The sequence below is a fragment of the Protopterus annectens genome, chromosome 8.part0, assembly GCF_019279795.1.
Source record: "Protopterus annectens isolate FY-2018-M chromosome 8.part0, PAN1.0, whole genome shotgun sequence".
Taxonomy (NCBI): domain Eukaryota; kingdom Metazoa; phylum Chordata; order Ceratodontiformes; family Protopteridae; genus Protopterus; species Protopterus annectens.
The window spans coordinates 813,312,100-813,328,774 of record NC_056741.1 but is presented as its reverse complement, the minus strand read 5'-3'; the positions used below and the strand labels follow the sequence as shown (position 1 = coordinate 813,328,774).

At 42.2% G+C, this 16,675-nt stretch overlaps 1 protein-coding gene across 1 annotated transcript in view; it reads right to left on the bottom strand.

Moving 5' to 3' along the window:
* USP11 (ubiquitin specific peptidase 11) overlaps nt 1-16,675 on the bottom strand; it is a 3,313,221-nt gene that overhangs the window by 1,634,242 nt on the left and 1,662,304 nt on the right. The window contains exon 13 of the mRNA XM_044080280.1: nt 11,416-11,640. Within this exon, the coding sequence (XP_043936215.1) occupies nt 11,416-11,640 (225 nt within the window). The remainder of the gene's footprint in view (nt 1-11,415; nt 11,641-16,675) is intronic.

Sequence of the window (16,675 nt, the reverse complement as noted above, 5' to 3'; positions counted from 1 at the left end):
TCATCCTCAATTTTATGGAGGACGTTGTAAAGAACAGGAAGGAGAGGAAAAGCATAAAGGAACGTTCCCTTCCAAGAGAAAGGCATGTTGACCACTTTCCAAGCCAAAGGACTTGGGACTCTAGAATGGAACTGAAGAAGATGGATCTTCAGAGAGGAGGCAAAGATCTACCCGAGGAATACCCCACAGATTAACTATGTCTAGAAACAAACCACTGTGAAGCATCCATTCCTGAGGCTGTGTCCTATATCTGCTGACAGAATCTGCCACAAAATTTTACTCTTAAAGTATGAAGACTGCATGAAGGGACACTTACAGATTGATGGATATTTCCCAGGCTTGAAGAGCCAGTGTAAGATCTTGCACCCTCTTGTTTGTTGCTGTAATACGTCACTGTGGTTTTGTCTGTATAAAATATTGAGAGATCTGGCATCCACAGCGAGTGGAAAGCTTGAAAAACCAGAGAGCTCTCATTTCCTTGATGTTGACGTGCTCTGCTCTCTATCGAGGGGACCAAAGGCCCTGAACATTCAGGGTGCCTGATGGCTGAGGAATTAGGACATGAACACCTTGGTTGAGAGATACCTGTTGAATCCACCAGCAAAATTCCAGTTTGAATCGTACCACATGGAAGCATGGGGATGGTAGAGGCAATGAACCCAAAATCCCTGTGAAAATCCCTAGCCAGAGAGACAACAGTGGAAGCAGGGAAATAAAATTAATATGTGAGAGATAAAACCCTGGGGACAGGAAGACAGGCTAGCATTGGAACAGTTTGGATCTTGCAGCCTAGAAAATTGTGGCCCTGAGAGAACAGTCAGCATTGATTTTTGAAGGTTTACAATGAACCCCAGGATGTTTCAAAGCTGGGTAAAGTGAAGATCCCACAACAACTTGGCTTGGGATGTGTCGAAGCAAAAAGGGACTACTGCAGCTAGACATTTTGGTAACACTGTGGAGCTGCTGAAAACCCAAAGGGCAAAGCAGAGAACTGAAAATGAGAGGAAAAAACAGAAACACAAAAATTTCCTGAACACAGGATGAATATGAATACAGGCCATCCTCTACATCCAAGGAAACTAGAAATACCTGGGGGAGAACCATAGGAAAGAGTCTGAAGAGTAAGCATTTGGAAGGATGACCTCTTTTTCCTGGGGACCATAAACATCCTGAATAAAACCCTAAACCTCTCTCGGTCTTTGGAAAGTACAGTTGTGTACAGTTAGCAGAAATGTAGATGTTCGAGTGTATTCACTCTTGCAGTCAATACATTTGGGTAATCTGCTGGCAGGTTGCCCTCAGTCAGCCTGATTAACAAAGTCTTGGGTCCTGCATCGGTTGCTGTCCCTTCTTCCGTGACGTCAGGTTGTCAGGGGTATAAAACATGCAGCCAATGCCATTACATCAGTTTTTCTTGCCCCAGATGTCAGGTGCCCCTCAAATGGGGAGCAAAATATATATATATATATATGTGTGTGTGTGTGTGTGTGTGTGTGTGTGTGTGTGTAAAATAAAAAACACAAAACATATACCTCCAAACAAAAGCAAATACACCAAAAAGGCTTTTAAAGGTAGAAAGATAAATGAGAGGTAACAGTTAAGAGAAAAACAGGGGGCTGGAGGGACGGTAACCAGGACTGCAACAGTGAATACTCTCGAACATCTACATTTATGGTAAGTGTACACAACTGTACTATGTTCTTAGTGTTTCACTGCTGCAGTCATTACATTTGGGTAGAATCCCAAAGCTATGGTTAGGAGGATGGATTTATACAGCAGTAGGAGCAGCTATAAGGCCCTGCAGGACAGCAGTGGCAAAGCCTGCTCTGGATTTAGAGAAGAGAGGTAAATGGTAATGTTTGGTGAACGTATGAACTGAGCTCTAGGTAGCAGCTTCTAGAATGTCTCTGGTAGGAACCCCACCGAGAAAGTCTGCAGAAGTAGATGCAGCCCTGGTGGAATGAGATCTGATCCCCTTGGGGACAGGTTTACTATGCTGCATATAGCAGAAACGAATACAATGGCTTATCCATTTGGAAATAGTCTGCTTTGAAATAGCCTTTCCCTCTGCCCCTGCAGCAAATGTAATTGTTCAGATTTTCTTAGAGATTTAGTCATGTTTAAGTAGAATCTTAGTTGTCTGTGTACATCCAATGAATGCAGAATCCGCTCACCCTTGTTCTGTGGATTTGGGAAGAAAGTTGGCAGATGAATGGTCTGATTAAGGGCCACATTAGATACCACTTTAGGCATAAAGGATGTATTGGTCCTGAAAGCCACCCTGCCCGGGTAAAAAAATAATGAAAGGCTCCACTGCCATAAGAGCCTGTAATTCTGAAATCCTTCTAGCTGAAGTGACTGCTAAAAGAAAAGCTGTTTTCCAAGAGAGAAATTTTAGGTCCGCAGCAGCAGCTGGCTCAAAAGGTGGTAGAGTGAGTTTTTCCATAACAAAACTGAGGTCCCATGCAGGAGTTGGTGCTCTCCTGGGAGGTCTTAAATTTTTGGCCCCTCTGAGGTACTGCTTTAGCAGAGGATGAGAAAAGAGGGGAGGCTCTGTGTTGTAATGAGCTGAAATGGCAGAGGCATGGATTTTTATGGAAGAAAAAGATAGGCCCTTGTGAAGCATCTCAGTTAAGTATTGCAGAATCTGAGGAATATTGGGCATTGCTGTGCTCATTCCTTGTGCTTGGTTCCAAGCACAGAATCTTTTCCATTTGTCAGCATAAGATTTTCTAGTACTAGGCCTTCTAGCCTCCAAAATGACATCCATCACAGGTTTGTTGAGAGATGTAACTGGTGAAATTAGTTGATTAGCCATGCTGCAAGACTTAAAGTTTGGAGCGGAGTGTGCAGAATATGATAGTTCTGCTGGGAAAGTAGGTAAGGTGTCTGAGGCAGGTACCACGGAGAAGGTGCGACATTGCGCAAGAGCAGGTACCAGTGTTGGCAAGACCAGTCTGGAGCAATCAGAATCATTTTTGTTTTTTCCTGTCTGACTTTTAGTAAGACATTGGAGAGCAGAGGCAGAGGGGGAAAAGGCATAAACTGATAGGTTTTTCCAGCTGAAGGATAGAGCATCCATTCTCCAAGCTTTTGTGTGATGAATTCTTGTGCAGAATTTGTCCAACTGATAGTTTTGGGGTGAGGCAAAAAGATCTATGTCTGGGCTCCCCCATTTGCGTGTCAACATGCTGAAGATTTGTGGATCCAGTTTCCATTTGTGTGGGTCCATAGGATTTCTGCTTAGTTCGTCTGCCAGAGTATTTTGCTTTCCTGGCAGGAATTGAGCTTGTAGATGTATTTGATAAGTCAAGGCAGTGTTCCCGCAACGCTATGGCTAGTTGAAAAGGGGGTAGGAATGTGTACCCCCCTGCTTATTTATGTACCACAACTGTGGTGTTGTCTGTCTTTATCAGTAGTTGTCCTGGATGAAGGTAGTCCTTGAAGGCTGTCAAAGCATTCTGTACAGCTAGCATCTCTTTCTTACTGATATGTAGGTGCATTTGATTTGGGCTCCATTGGCCCTGAATGCATCTCCCTGCCAGATGCGCCCCCCAAGCATAGTCTGATGCATTGTAGTCAGTGTTTGGGTGGCAGGGGGTGGAATGAATGACAGTCCCTTGTTTTGGTGACAGGCCTCTGCCCACCATAGAAACTCTAGTTGCAGGCAAGGAATGATAGGAATCCTTGTTTCCAGGCTGTGACAATGTTGACTCCATAAGCTTTTTAGGTACCATTGAAGTTTCCTCATATGCAGTCTTGCATATGGAATTAGAAGAATGCAGGAGGCCATGAACCCCAAGGCCTGCAGAATTTGTCTTGCAGATAGCTGGGTTTGTGTGGCCACCTGTTTGAAGTAAGTCATCAACTGAATTTGTTTTTCTGGCGTAAGGTAAGTCATCTGGGCAGTTGTATTCAAGCTTGCATCCAGGAATGTAATTATTTGATAGGGTACCAGTTGTGATTTCTTTTCGTTTATGGTGAACCCTAGACAAGTTAGAAGCCTTTTTACAAATGCCAGATGTTTTAGAAGAGTGTCCTTGTTTTCTGCCTGAATTAGACAATCATCCAGGTATGGATACATTTGAATATTTCTTTGCCTGCAAAATACAATTACTGGTGGCAGGCACTTTGTGAAGACCCTGGGCACAGTAGATAAGCCAAAGGGCAGTGCAGAGAACTGGCAATGTGAATAGCCTGCTTTGAAGTGGAGATATCTTCTGCAAGATTCCCTGATTGGGATATGCAGGTAAGCCTCTTTTAAGTCTAAAGTTACCAACCAGGCATCCTTGCCTAGCATAGGTAGTAACTGTTGAAGAATCAGCATCTTGAATTTTGGAATGTCCAGAAATGTATTTAGAATGGATAAGTCCAGAATTGGACGCCATGATTTGTCTTTTCTGGGTACCCGGAAAAGTCTTAAATAAAAACCTTGTCCCTTTTCCTTTTCTGGTACTGGTTGAATAGCCCCCACATTCATGAGGAACATAACTTGTTTCTGGGCCTCTGCCCACTGATTTGGAGGCAGATCTGGCCATCCGTTTGGGATTGGCAACATGTGGAAATGAAATCTGTATCCTGGGATACTATATTTAAAACCCATTCGTCCGGGGCAATCAGTTGCCAGTTTTGTGCATGAAGTGCCAGTCCCCCCCCCCCCCAAAAGGGGCGGCCAAAAGATAAGTGCTTGGTGATTGCAGTGGAAAGTCATTGAGACTGTTTACCATAGGAAGGTGCCTTGTTGCTTCCAGATTTGGAGGTGGAGGCACCCCATTGCTTTGTTCTAAAAGTTCCTTGCGACTGAAACCTGGAGCCTTTGGAATGCCTGGGTTTGACCCAAGCAACTCTAGTGGGTACTGGAAAGGACCAGTTCTTAGTAGGCCAGTGCCTACTAAACCTGGGTGGCTGCACTTGTAGAAAATCTTTAACAGTTTGCATAAATTTAGCTTTATCTTCCATTTTTTTTCAAAACGTCTTCAGCCTTATTACCAAATAGACTGTCCTGTTGTAAAGGAGCATCCAACAATTTTCCTTTAACATGGTCAGGCAGACTTTGCTCCTTGAGCCAAGCATGCCTTCTTATCACAGATCCAGTTACAGCAGCCCTGCAAGAGGTCTCCAAGGAAACAAAACCACATTGCAAAGTATGTTTTCCAACTTGTTCAGCTGAATGCAATAAATCCTGCAACTCTATTTTCCACACAGTCAGAAATCAACATCATTTTCTGTTTAAGTAAACCCATGACATACTGTTGATATTTAAGCATATAAAATTAACAGTTTAAAGCCCTGATTGCCAGGGTTGCAGACGTGCAAACCTTCTTACCCACCCTGGAATCTCTATCAGAAGGGGTTGGATTTTTAGCAGTAGAAGCCTTAACGCCCTTGGGACCCTGAGAAATGGTTTTAGGGTCAGCAGTAGGGTTTTTAAAAAGGAATTTGTGGGAATCAGGAACCCTGTAGTATCTGTCTGGCTTACTAGGAGCTGGAGGCAGGGAATCAGGAGTCGTACTGGATTCTGAGAAAACCAACAACAAAGTCTAAACAGTGGGTATAGCCAAAGGCCTAAGCTGAGGAAGAAGAAAATCCCCAAGTCTCTTTTTAGATTCGGAGAAATCCTGACTCTCCCAGTGAAAGTGTTCCCTTAAGGTATGCAAAGTTTCTCCAAAAGAAAAATCCTCAGGAGGAGAAGCAGAAGGGATGGAGTCTTCTGCATCAGAGTCCCCATAATTAGGTATAGATAATTCCTGATCAGAAGAGGAATCAGAAGAAACAGAAACCTGATCTGAAGATACATAGTCAGTGCCTTGCCTAGGCCTCTTAGCAAGAGGGGGATGGGTACCCCTGATCAAGGTTAATTAAACCCTCAGCCATTTTGATAATTTGTTTTTTAGGCATTGGGGCCTGCACACGTGGCCTGAGCTTCGTTTTTTTAGACATAGTAGTAGTTTTTAGCCTTAGTTTTGAAGATGGCATCGGCTTAATATACATATTTTTAAGCCTGAAAACACCCTCAGAAGCCAGTGCCTGCTCAGCGGCTCCGGACCCATCTAAGGTAGAGACATCCGCGGGTTCAATACTTAAAGTATCTCGCAGCATACCAGACTCCGAATGGGTCTCAGCAGAGGCCTGCAAATCAAAAGTAGTGGGTATCAGGGGATGCGAATGCGCTTCACTGAGTACCAGTGAACCGGCGACTGGCTTAGGAGAAGCTTCATCGTCGGTTTTGGACCTCGACGGTCTGTCTTTTTCTTTGCATTTTTTAGGTATTCCGGTAGTCGGATTGTTAAGCGATGACATTTCTGGATAGTTAAATCTTGAGCCAAAATATTTAGAAGCAAAAATATACCAACGTTTAATAGTGCGTTGATTAAATTTAGCACAAAACCGACAGCAAGGCACGTTGTGGTCAGGGCCTACGCAAGGAGTACAGTACAAATGAAAATCCTTATGAGGTATTTGCTTCCCACAAGTAATACAATTATTAACTTTTACTGACATCGGTAAGGATCAAGAAAAAGTTTCCCCAATGGGGTATTTAGCTTTTAGTTGAAGACTTCGGTTCTGAAACTCGAAAACAACAATTAAAGGAGGTGGCTGACTGGCATTTGCGAACTGCTTCTGCTTCGGGCAATGCGCGGCAAGAAAGACTGATTTAATGGCGTCGGCTGCATGTTTTATACCCTTGACAACCGGACGTCATGGAAGAAGGGACAGCAATCGACGCAGGATCCAAGACTTTATTAATCAGGCCGACTGAGGGCAACCTGCCAGCAGATTACCCAAATGTAATGACTGCAACAGTGAAACACAAAGATCATCTGGTTGAATGGCACCCTGGAACAAAAGACTCTGCAACACCCATGGAAAATGAGTAAGCTGTTCTACAAGATGTTAAGGAATACCAGAGAAGGAAGGGTTTTCCAGACCATGAAGTAACCCTGCCAGATAATGGACTGAAGAGTCTGATGATCTTTTGCCAAACTGGAAGAAACAGAGAACGCCTGAGGGACAAAGTAACCTGGCTGATAGGAAGGAGGGCAGAAAGTCTGATGGCTGCAGACTTGTCAGGAAAGGATGTTTAAGGCTAAGGCATTTGAGTAGACTTATCTGAAACAAATGCACCTGGGAGCCTCCTTACCTCTTGGAAGATAGTCTAGGCAGTCTATGCAAAAAAGCAGTCTTACTTGGACAGTTCCTCTGAAACTTGGGAATTTGACAAAAATCGTTTCAAATCTTTCTTGACCTTACCCTGCTCCAGCAAAGTCTTAAACAGCTCTGCTACATCAGTGTCAAAACTGATATAACAAGACGGTTAACATCACCGTCATGGCTATGTTTTGAAAAGTAGCATGCAGGCTCACTTGAATAAGGCAAAAAAGCTTTTTCTTCCAAAATTAATCAATTCAATGAACTCGCAACACCAACCACAATATTACAGACTAAAATCCATACGTTCATATGTTAAGCGCTTTCATCTGCTTATTGCAGACTTAACAGCTGATTGACACACATGACATTACTTTTAAAACCTTTTTGGCGCCATTCTGATCTACATTTAAAGTGCCAGTGCATAACTTTGAACTAAACATAAATAATTAAAAACAATAAATACTTTGCTATGCCTTAAAAATGACTTAATATCCTAATACTATGACAGATAAAATACATTTTTATTTAGCAACAAATATTTTGAATACATTTCTTATTATACGAGGTTTCTGGACGACATGTTTGTCCTATGGAAAGGGCCGGTGGAAATGATTGATAAATTTATAGACTATTTGAATAATACAAGTAGTTTTTTAAAGTTTACATATAGTGTCAGTCATGAAGGGATTCCATATCTAGATACTTACATAAAACACACTGATATAGGATTCCAATCAGAGCTATATAGGAAGAAAACATTCTCGAATGGGTATATGGAATTTACAAGCCATCACCCAACATTTTTAAGGGTCAATGCATAAGAGCAGCCAGAATGTCCTCCAAACATGAAGTTATGATTAGGGAAATTGAATTCATAACATCTATGTTTATCAATAGAGGTTACCTGGAGGGGTTGCTGAAGGATGTTTCACAATTTGTCATTAAGGAATGGAGAAATAAGTACCCCCCTATATTAGGAATAGGTCAAGAGATTAGTAGACAAAAAAATGGAAAGTCAGAAAATGTACCAATTAACAGAGTCTGTACACTAACACATTCACCGTACGTGAACAAAGTTATGAATATTGTTTTTAAATACTGGAAGAATTTAATAATTGCTGATGAAATGAAAAATATTAGGGGAAAAAACATGTTTTATGTACAAGATGGGTTTAAACATCAAGAGGTTGTTACAATTAGGGAATACAAAGAGAGGTATAATTTTAGTAAAGCTACTATTAAATGTGGGTCATGTAATCAGTGCTATTTGATTAATGAGAGAGAAGGAATAAAACTACAAAATTTAAATAGGACTTATATAAAATTTAGAAGGGGGGAACTGTAATAGCAAGAATATCATTTATCTAGCTAGTTGTACCTCATGCCCTGAGTATTATATTGGCAAAACTGAGAGACCATTTAAGAAAATAATTTATGATCATATTTATAAAATCAGGGTGCATGATACAAAAAATGCCCTACATAGACATATAGAGAAGAAAGGAGAACAGCATAGTTTCAGTTTTGCCATAAATGAACAAGTTTTTACTTCCAATAGAGGAGGTAATTTTAAGGCATTTTTAAGTAAAAAAGAAAGTATTTGGCAGGTGCTGACAGATTCTACAAGGGGACCGGGTATAAATTATTTTATTTCTATTAAACCCTTTCTTTTGTTAGCCTGATGTGTTTTACCATCTTATTTATTTATATTGTTTTAGGTTATGGACATACAAATATGAAATGAATTATGAATTATATCATAAGTTCATACTAGGCTATCTGCCCTAGGGCATTTATAAGCCTAGCCAGAATGTGTTTGGCTTTCGCCACCCATTTTAAATTAATTTTGCTATGCCCTTTTTTGAGGTTAGTAAACTGTGCCTCTGTCTAACAGTGACACAGAAGTGATACCCGGGGTAAACCTACAATCTCCCATCCACTCATCAAGATTCCTCTTGAAGAGAGTTAATGAGGGACTCTGCCTAACCTGGACTGGGATTTTATTTATTTAATATTACATTATATTAATTTTTGTTCATGTAATACTGATTTAGCGTTTTTATTAATATTTTTTTTTATCTGTCATAGTATTAGGATATTAAGTAATTTTTAAGGCATAACAAAGTATTTATTGTTTTTAATTATTTATGTATAGTTCAAATTTACGCACTGGCACTTTAAATGTAGATCAGAATGGCGCCAAAAAGGTTTTAAAAGGAATGTAATGTGTGTCAATCAGCTGTTCTGAAGAAGTCTGCAATAGGCAGATGAAAGCGCTTAACATATGAACGTATGGAATTTAGTCTGTAATATTGTTGTTGGTGTTACGAGTTCATTAAATTGATTAATTTTGGAAGAAAAAGCTTTTTTGCCTTATTCGAGTGAGCCTGCACGCTACTTTTCAAAACATAGCCGTGACGGTGATGTTAACCATCTTGTTATATCAGTTCTGGAGTTGTTGTTCGTTATAGACTTTTACATCAGTGTCAAACAAATTCTGGTTATCCAGAGGAGCATCCAGAGGTTTAGCCTTAATATCATCTGGTAAGGCTTGGAGGAAAAGGCAAGGACAGTGCCTCATCACAGACCTGGAGGCATCAGCCACATCATAGCTGCATTTTACAGAGTGGCAGGCAACTTGAGAAGTGAAACCCAACAAGGAAAGAGCCGAGGCCTTACTCTGCTGAAACAGGCATTTCAGATGCAATCCTTTCAATCTGGGAAAAAGAGATAAAATATACTTTGTCATGGATGGTCCTCTGAGTTCTCATCCGCCTCAAAACAGGCGTCCAGTCGAGGCTGGAAAGCAGCAGGCTCAGGCCTAGATTTCTTAAAATTCTTCTTAGGCAGCAGCTGTACCTTAGGGTGTGGACCTTGCCACGGTACCTTGATCCAGCAACTTGAGATGATGGTTCTCAAAATAAATATAAAAGGAAGAATGGCAGCTACTCAAAGTCTTTGATACAAATGCCTGACAGATGGAACACAGTGTGGCAGTGTTCCTGGTTAGGGGTCGCCACAGTGGATCATCTGTCCGTTCATGATTGGCAGTGGAGTGTTACAGTGTCAAGTTGCCAGCCCAGTGCCCAACCATCCATAGAAGACACACACATGCACACACTCACACCTATGGCCAATTTAGAGTGTCCAATTCACCTACTGCATGTCTTTGGGATGTGGGACAAAACCGGAGCACCCGGAGGAAGCCCACGCTACCACAGGGAGGACATGCAGACTCCGCACAGAAGCAAAGCAGGCACCTACCGTGGTGGTCCTTATGGGGAAATCTGTCTCCCACACTGGTATTTCCCATTCTTGGATGACAAGTAACCCAATGAAAAACAGAATTCAAAGAAAAAGGAATTCCAATGGGGTACTTATCTTGAAGTCGCATGCTCTGTATAATTAGCTAAGTGAAGGGTGTTCAGACCGATGTACGACAACAGTATCCAGACTGGCGAAAACAAAGTTCTTGTTTGGGGACTGTTTGTACATCATCTTTATGCTCTACACTTGGGCTGGGAGCATACGTCTGACATATAACTTTCCTAGGTAATAAAGGCTTTGGTATACTGGTCATTCATTTAAGATTTTTCCTATTTTTGCCATTTATCAGCAGTTACTGAGGGTGGGTCAGTTCTGGCGAGTTTACAGTGATGAGCATATGATGCTTTTCATGTTGATCACTGCTGCAGTAGCCCAAACTATATGGGTTAGATCCTGTAAGTATATAACAGCCAGCTAGCTTCCAAAGCGTCAAGGGCACTTTCCACGCACCCAAATCATTAGTCAGCTTGAGCTCTGTAAAATCTTACCATAACCATAGATGTCCTCTTCACTGCTGCAGTATTCTATCCCTCCCTCCTTCCACCCTGGTCTATTGTTTTGGTTGGATAAAAAAATCTTAAATCAATATGAACCAAAAGGACAATCATGCAGAATGAATGCAACTCTCAACTATTGGTTTTTGTATCTACCGTCTACTTTCTTTTTAGTAAATATCTTCCAAATTAAACCTGTATTACTGTGTTGTAACCACAGCCTTCCGTTAAGACTTGTGGTACTATTTTTTTTTTGTAAGAAGCACTGTAGAGATCCTTGTAGTGATTTAATCACCCCCATGCTGTGAAATAAATCAGAATACCTACACACATTTAGACGGATTTTGCAGTATCTTGAGTAATCTTTCAATGTTAATCACCACTGCCAAAAAAAAAAAAGAAACAAAAAGAAAAAGATTCAAGTTTCTTAAGGTGAATATACCTGAGTTGGTTTCCTGCAAGGATTCATGGAAACAAAAAAGACCTCCATAACTCTTTCTTTGCTCATTGGTAAGGGGACACTGAGGTAACAAAAAGGATCAAATGTCACTGATATCTTGCCACACTTAGGACAGACAAGGGTAGACTTAAATAGGCCATGAAAAATGTCAACAATAATGGAATCATTGCGTCTCCTGTGAATCCGCCAAGCCTCTTCTGCCAGTTCCTGCAAAAGAAGAAATTCAAGTTATAATTTAGAAGCAAAGATTAAGGATGTCAAATCTAAACACAGCGAAAATATCCATTCAGTAGAAGAGAAACACAAGTCATTAAATAGTTCAGTTAGCTAAAAAACAAATATCAGTTGCATTTAGCATCCATGCAAGTGAAACTTAGAAACAGTCTTTCAACCATTACCTTTTTCCATTCCTCCATGTACACATACTCCTCCCTGTTAACTAATGTCTTCCTCATGTTCAAAACTAATAAGGGAAACACAAGATTCACCTGTTGGGCCAAGACAATGTCACCTTAAAGAGATGACAAGGATCCTTGTGTGTCAGCAAGGTTTTGTAGCATGTCAATTGCTGCATAAGCAAAAATGGGTTTTACTACTTCCATATCAGGACTGAACTTGTAATCAAACTTATGTTTTAATGAATTCAGCAAAACTGGGATGTAGCACTCTGACTGTTTTCTCCTCGAGTGAGACAGAGGGTTCAAGTAAAATATTTTTACCATAACAGTAGCTCTTCAAGGAGAGGTTACCATAACATTTTGGTTTGCCAACTTTTTGTATCCCATTCTTCTTCTTTCGGCTTTTCTCGGTTAGGGGTCGCCACAGCGGATCATCTGTCCGCTCATGATTAGCAGTGGAGTTTTACAGTGTCGAGTTGCCAGCCCAGTGCCCAACCTTCCATAGAAGGCACACACTCACACCTATGGTCAATTTAGAGTGTCCAATCCACCTACTGCATATCTTTGGGATGTGGGACGAAACCAGAGCACCCGGAGGAAGCCCACGCGACCACAGGGAGGACATGCAGACTCCGCACAGAAGGCACCCCATCAGAGAATCGAACCAGAGAACCTCTTGCTGTGAGGCAACAACGTTAACCGCTGCACCATCGTGGCTGCCTAAAAAGTCACATTTTCTTCAAGTAGTAACTATATTCCCTGCAGGGACTCAAACAGTGTCAAGCCAACTGAAAGAATAGTTGTGCAAAAACTTAAAATAACCACAGAAGTCCTCTCTCTTCACTGCTGCAGTATTCTTAAAATGAGGGATCTCCTACCTGAAGGTGATCCAACGTTGGCCAGTATACAAAAGTCTTATGCTACTATAGGGTACATGGGACGTCGCACGTAGGTTGCTGTCAGACATAGGCCATAAAAACGGCGTAAGGATGTAGCATCCTCAGAACTGAATGGCTCAGCAGGAATGCCAGACTAAGGATATAAAAGGTCAATACAGCCAAGCAAAACAATAGACCAGGGGGGAAGGAGGGAGGGATAGAATACTGTAGCAGTGAACAGATAAAAAGGACATCTACGGTTATGGTAAGATGTTGCTCAGCTATTAAGTCCTTCTATTCACTTGCTGCAATATTCTTAACCTGGGGGAGAGTGGCAAAGCTCAAGTAGTAAGGGAGGAGGAAGGAGCAGAGTAGCTCTCAATTAAGCCATGTAATATGCCTTTAGCAAATCTGGCTCTGCATCTGGAAATGCCATCCAGTTTGCATTGTTTAGTAAAGGTATGGAAAGACGACCAGGTGGCTGCCATAAGGATAGTGCTGTTATTTAAGCCCTTGAAGAATGCCTTGGAGGAAGCCACAGCCCTGGCAGAATGGGCCTTCACAGGTGAAGAAAGGCTCTTTCCATGGAGGGTGCAACAAACACAAATAGTCTTTGAAATCCAAGGAGTAGTCTTGCTTGGAAATGGGTAAACCCAAAGCCCTGGGAAGAAAGTTCACAAACAACTGATCATATTTCTTGACAGCTTTAGTCTTGTCCAGCTAAAACCTAAGTTGTCTGTGTACCCTAAGTTGTCTGTGTACATCTAAGGAGTGTAATACTTTCTCACTGTGGTTTTGTAGAGAAAGGAAGGTAGGTAGGTAACTGAATGGACTGGTTAAGGGATAACTCATTAACCACTTTGGGCATAAAGGAAGGGTTTGTTCTCAAAGGTACACTATCCTTATGAAGTACCAAGAAGGGTGGCACCACCACAAGGGCTTGAATCTCTGACACCCTTCTGGATGAGGTCAAGGCCACAAGTAAAACAGTTTTCTAAGAGCAATGTTTGAGGGAGGCCGAAGATGCAGTCTCTAAAGGGGACAGGGTCAGCTTTTCTAAAGCAAAATTAAGGTCCCAAGGAGGAGGAACAGGTTTCCTGGGAAGTCAAATGTGAAGGATACCCCTAAGGAATTGTTTCACCTCAAATCTGGATACTAGAGGGGAAGAAAGAGGCAGACAAGCAGTAATAGCTGACGTGTGCTATGACAGAAGAGTAAGCAAAGCCAGCAGACAGCAATTCACACAACTGAGACAGAACCACTGGGATTCCCATGGTCAGTGGATCTTGGTTCTTGGAAAGACTTCAGCAAAAATCTTTTCCACTTGGAAACTTAAGATTTTCTAGCACTGGGTTTTCTGGCCTCCTGCAAAACCCTGAGCATGTCCTCTTAGAATAGGTGTCTGAAGGGGATTACAATTCTACCACCCACAGTGTCAGCTGTAGCATTAACAGATGCAGATGTATTAGGATCCTTTGTACTGTGTGAGTAGGTCCACTCTGTGGGGTAACTTGTGGTGATGGCCCTTGGCTAAATGTAAAAGGAGGGGGAACACCAGTGCTGTCTTGGCCAAAACGGAGTCACCAGCAAAATTTTGGTTGGTCCTGTTATATCTTGAACAGGAACTTTGGTATTAGAGGAAGGGAAGGGAATGCATACGGAAAGAGAAGGAGAGGGCATCTACCTTCCAAACCATAGGACCTGGGACTCTGGCAAAAAATTTTTATAACTTGTCTGTTCAAGGGGGAGACAAATAAGTCCATTTGGGGAATACTCCACTGTTGGACTATGTCCAGGAACACATTCCTGTGAAGCATCCATTCACAGGAGTCAGGGACCTGCTTAGGGAGTCTGCCATGAGATTCCTGTTGGAGGGAATGTACACTGTCTGAATAGTCATGTGGTATTGGGCAAGAAATTCCCATACCAGAAGAGCAACCTGCACAGAAGATAGGATTTGACCCCCCCCCCCCCCCCGTTCACATACCAGAGGACTGTCATGTTGTCTATGAATATTTGTAGAAGTCCTGGGCAAAGGACAGGTTGAAATGCTTGTAGAGCTAGTAGCAATGCTAGCATTTCCAAGATGTTGATGTGTTCTGTTTTTTGGGAGGGAGGCCAAATTCCAAGAACTGTGACTTTTCCCAAGGCCACTCCCCAGCCTATGTCTGATGAATCTGTGTAAAGTTCTAGAAATGGGGTGAGAGGATGCAGGTGTAGACCTGGATTTAGGTCCATCTGTTGGATCCACCAGGGCAGATCCCTCTTTAGGCAAGGAAAAAGGGGGAGTTTGTATTCTAGTGGGTGAGAATGCTGGGTCCACACTGATCTAATGAACCACTGGAATTTCCTCATGTGGAGTCTGGTCATCAGTACCATGGACATGGTTGAGGTAAAGAATCCCAGCACTCTGAGGAACTCCCTGATCGTGATATGAGTTAAGGGGAGAAAGAAGTAAAAGAAAGACTGAAGGTCCTCTACCACATGAGATGGAAGTGACACTCTCAATGTCAGTCTGGATTCAACAACCCAGGAAAATGTGGCCCTTTGAAGAGGTGAGGACCGACTTTCTGTACTTGATGGTAAATCCCAGTCTTTTGAGGAGTGAAATGGTGTTCTTCAGGTTTTGGAGTGGAATATGGGAAGTTGGGGCCTGTAAGAGCAGGTTGTCCAGGTATGGAAAAATCTGGATGCCCAAATGTCTGCAACGTGCAATCACTGGAATCAGACATTTTGTAAATACCTTTGGTGATGTAGAAAGACCAAAGGGCAAGGCAGAGAACTGAAAATGCCAGGAACCCACAAAAAAATGTCATTTCCTGAACATGGGGTGACTGGGGATGTGAAGATAAGCATCGTTTATATCTAGAAATGCCATGTATCCTTGCGGAAGGATAAGGGGAAATTGAGTTTGAAGCGTCAACATCCTGTAGGTAGGAACCTTTAAGAAGGTAATGAGATGGGATAAGTCCAGGTTTGGTCTCCAGGGGCCATCCTAAGTACTAATAACATTCTTGAATAAAAGCCTTTCCCTCTTAAGGTTTAAGGAACCTTCTGAATGGAGCCCTGTTGCCAAAGCTCCCAAAGGAGATTTGGAAAATGGGGCAACAGCTCTTGGGGGGGGGTGAGGGATGCCCATGATGGTGGAAGTGGAGTACCACACCATGAGGTATTCTTTTTAGATTATGGAAAGGACCCAGCTGTCTTGGGTGATGCTTTCCCAGATCCAGAGTGTCTGAAAGACAAAAGAAAACAGGGGAATGGGAGACATCTGTAGGGTAGTCACAGATTCCCTGCTTTGTCAGGAAAGGACTGCCTTTGTTGTGAGGATGGCTGGGAACCCCTAGGTTTCTGTTGTTTCTTACCTACTCTGGAAGACTTACTAGAGGGTTGAGTGTGGCTATGGATGAAAACAGGCTTACAGGGAAAATTCTTATGAAATCTGGGCACATGAGAAACCAGGATGTGTTTCAACTCCTTGAATTCCTTGTTTTGTTTTCCTGTAGGGACTTAGAGAGGCTACTGCTTTACCAAATAAGGATGAATTGTCTAATGGTGCATCCATTAATTTAGATTTGAAGTCATCCTGGAGGGGCATAACCTGAGCCAAGAAAATCTAAGAACTGAACCAGTAGCAGCTGCCATGGCACCAGCCTCCACAGCATCATAGCTGCATTTAATGGAATGTTTTACCACTTAGGAAGCTCCTAGGATAGATACAGCCAAGGCTCTTCCTTCTGAATCTGGAAGAGCTGCAAGGGTACTAGATGCCTGAGAAAAACTCTCATACGTGTCTGATAATTGATAGCTCTGAAAGCCAAGGTGGCTGATGTACAGGCCTTTTTACACAGTCTCTTAAGTGTTCTACTCTCTTTGATGGGAGAAGAGTGAAATAGGGAAGCATCCTAGAAGGTTTATCTGCAGCTACGGAAACGCCTGCTGGGTCTGCAGCAGAACACCTGAAGA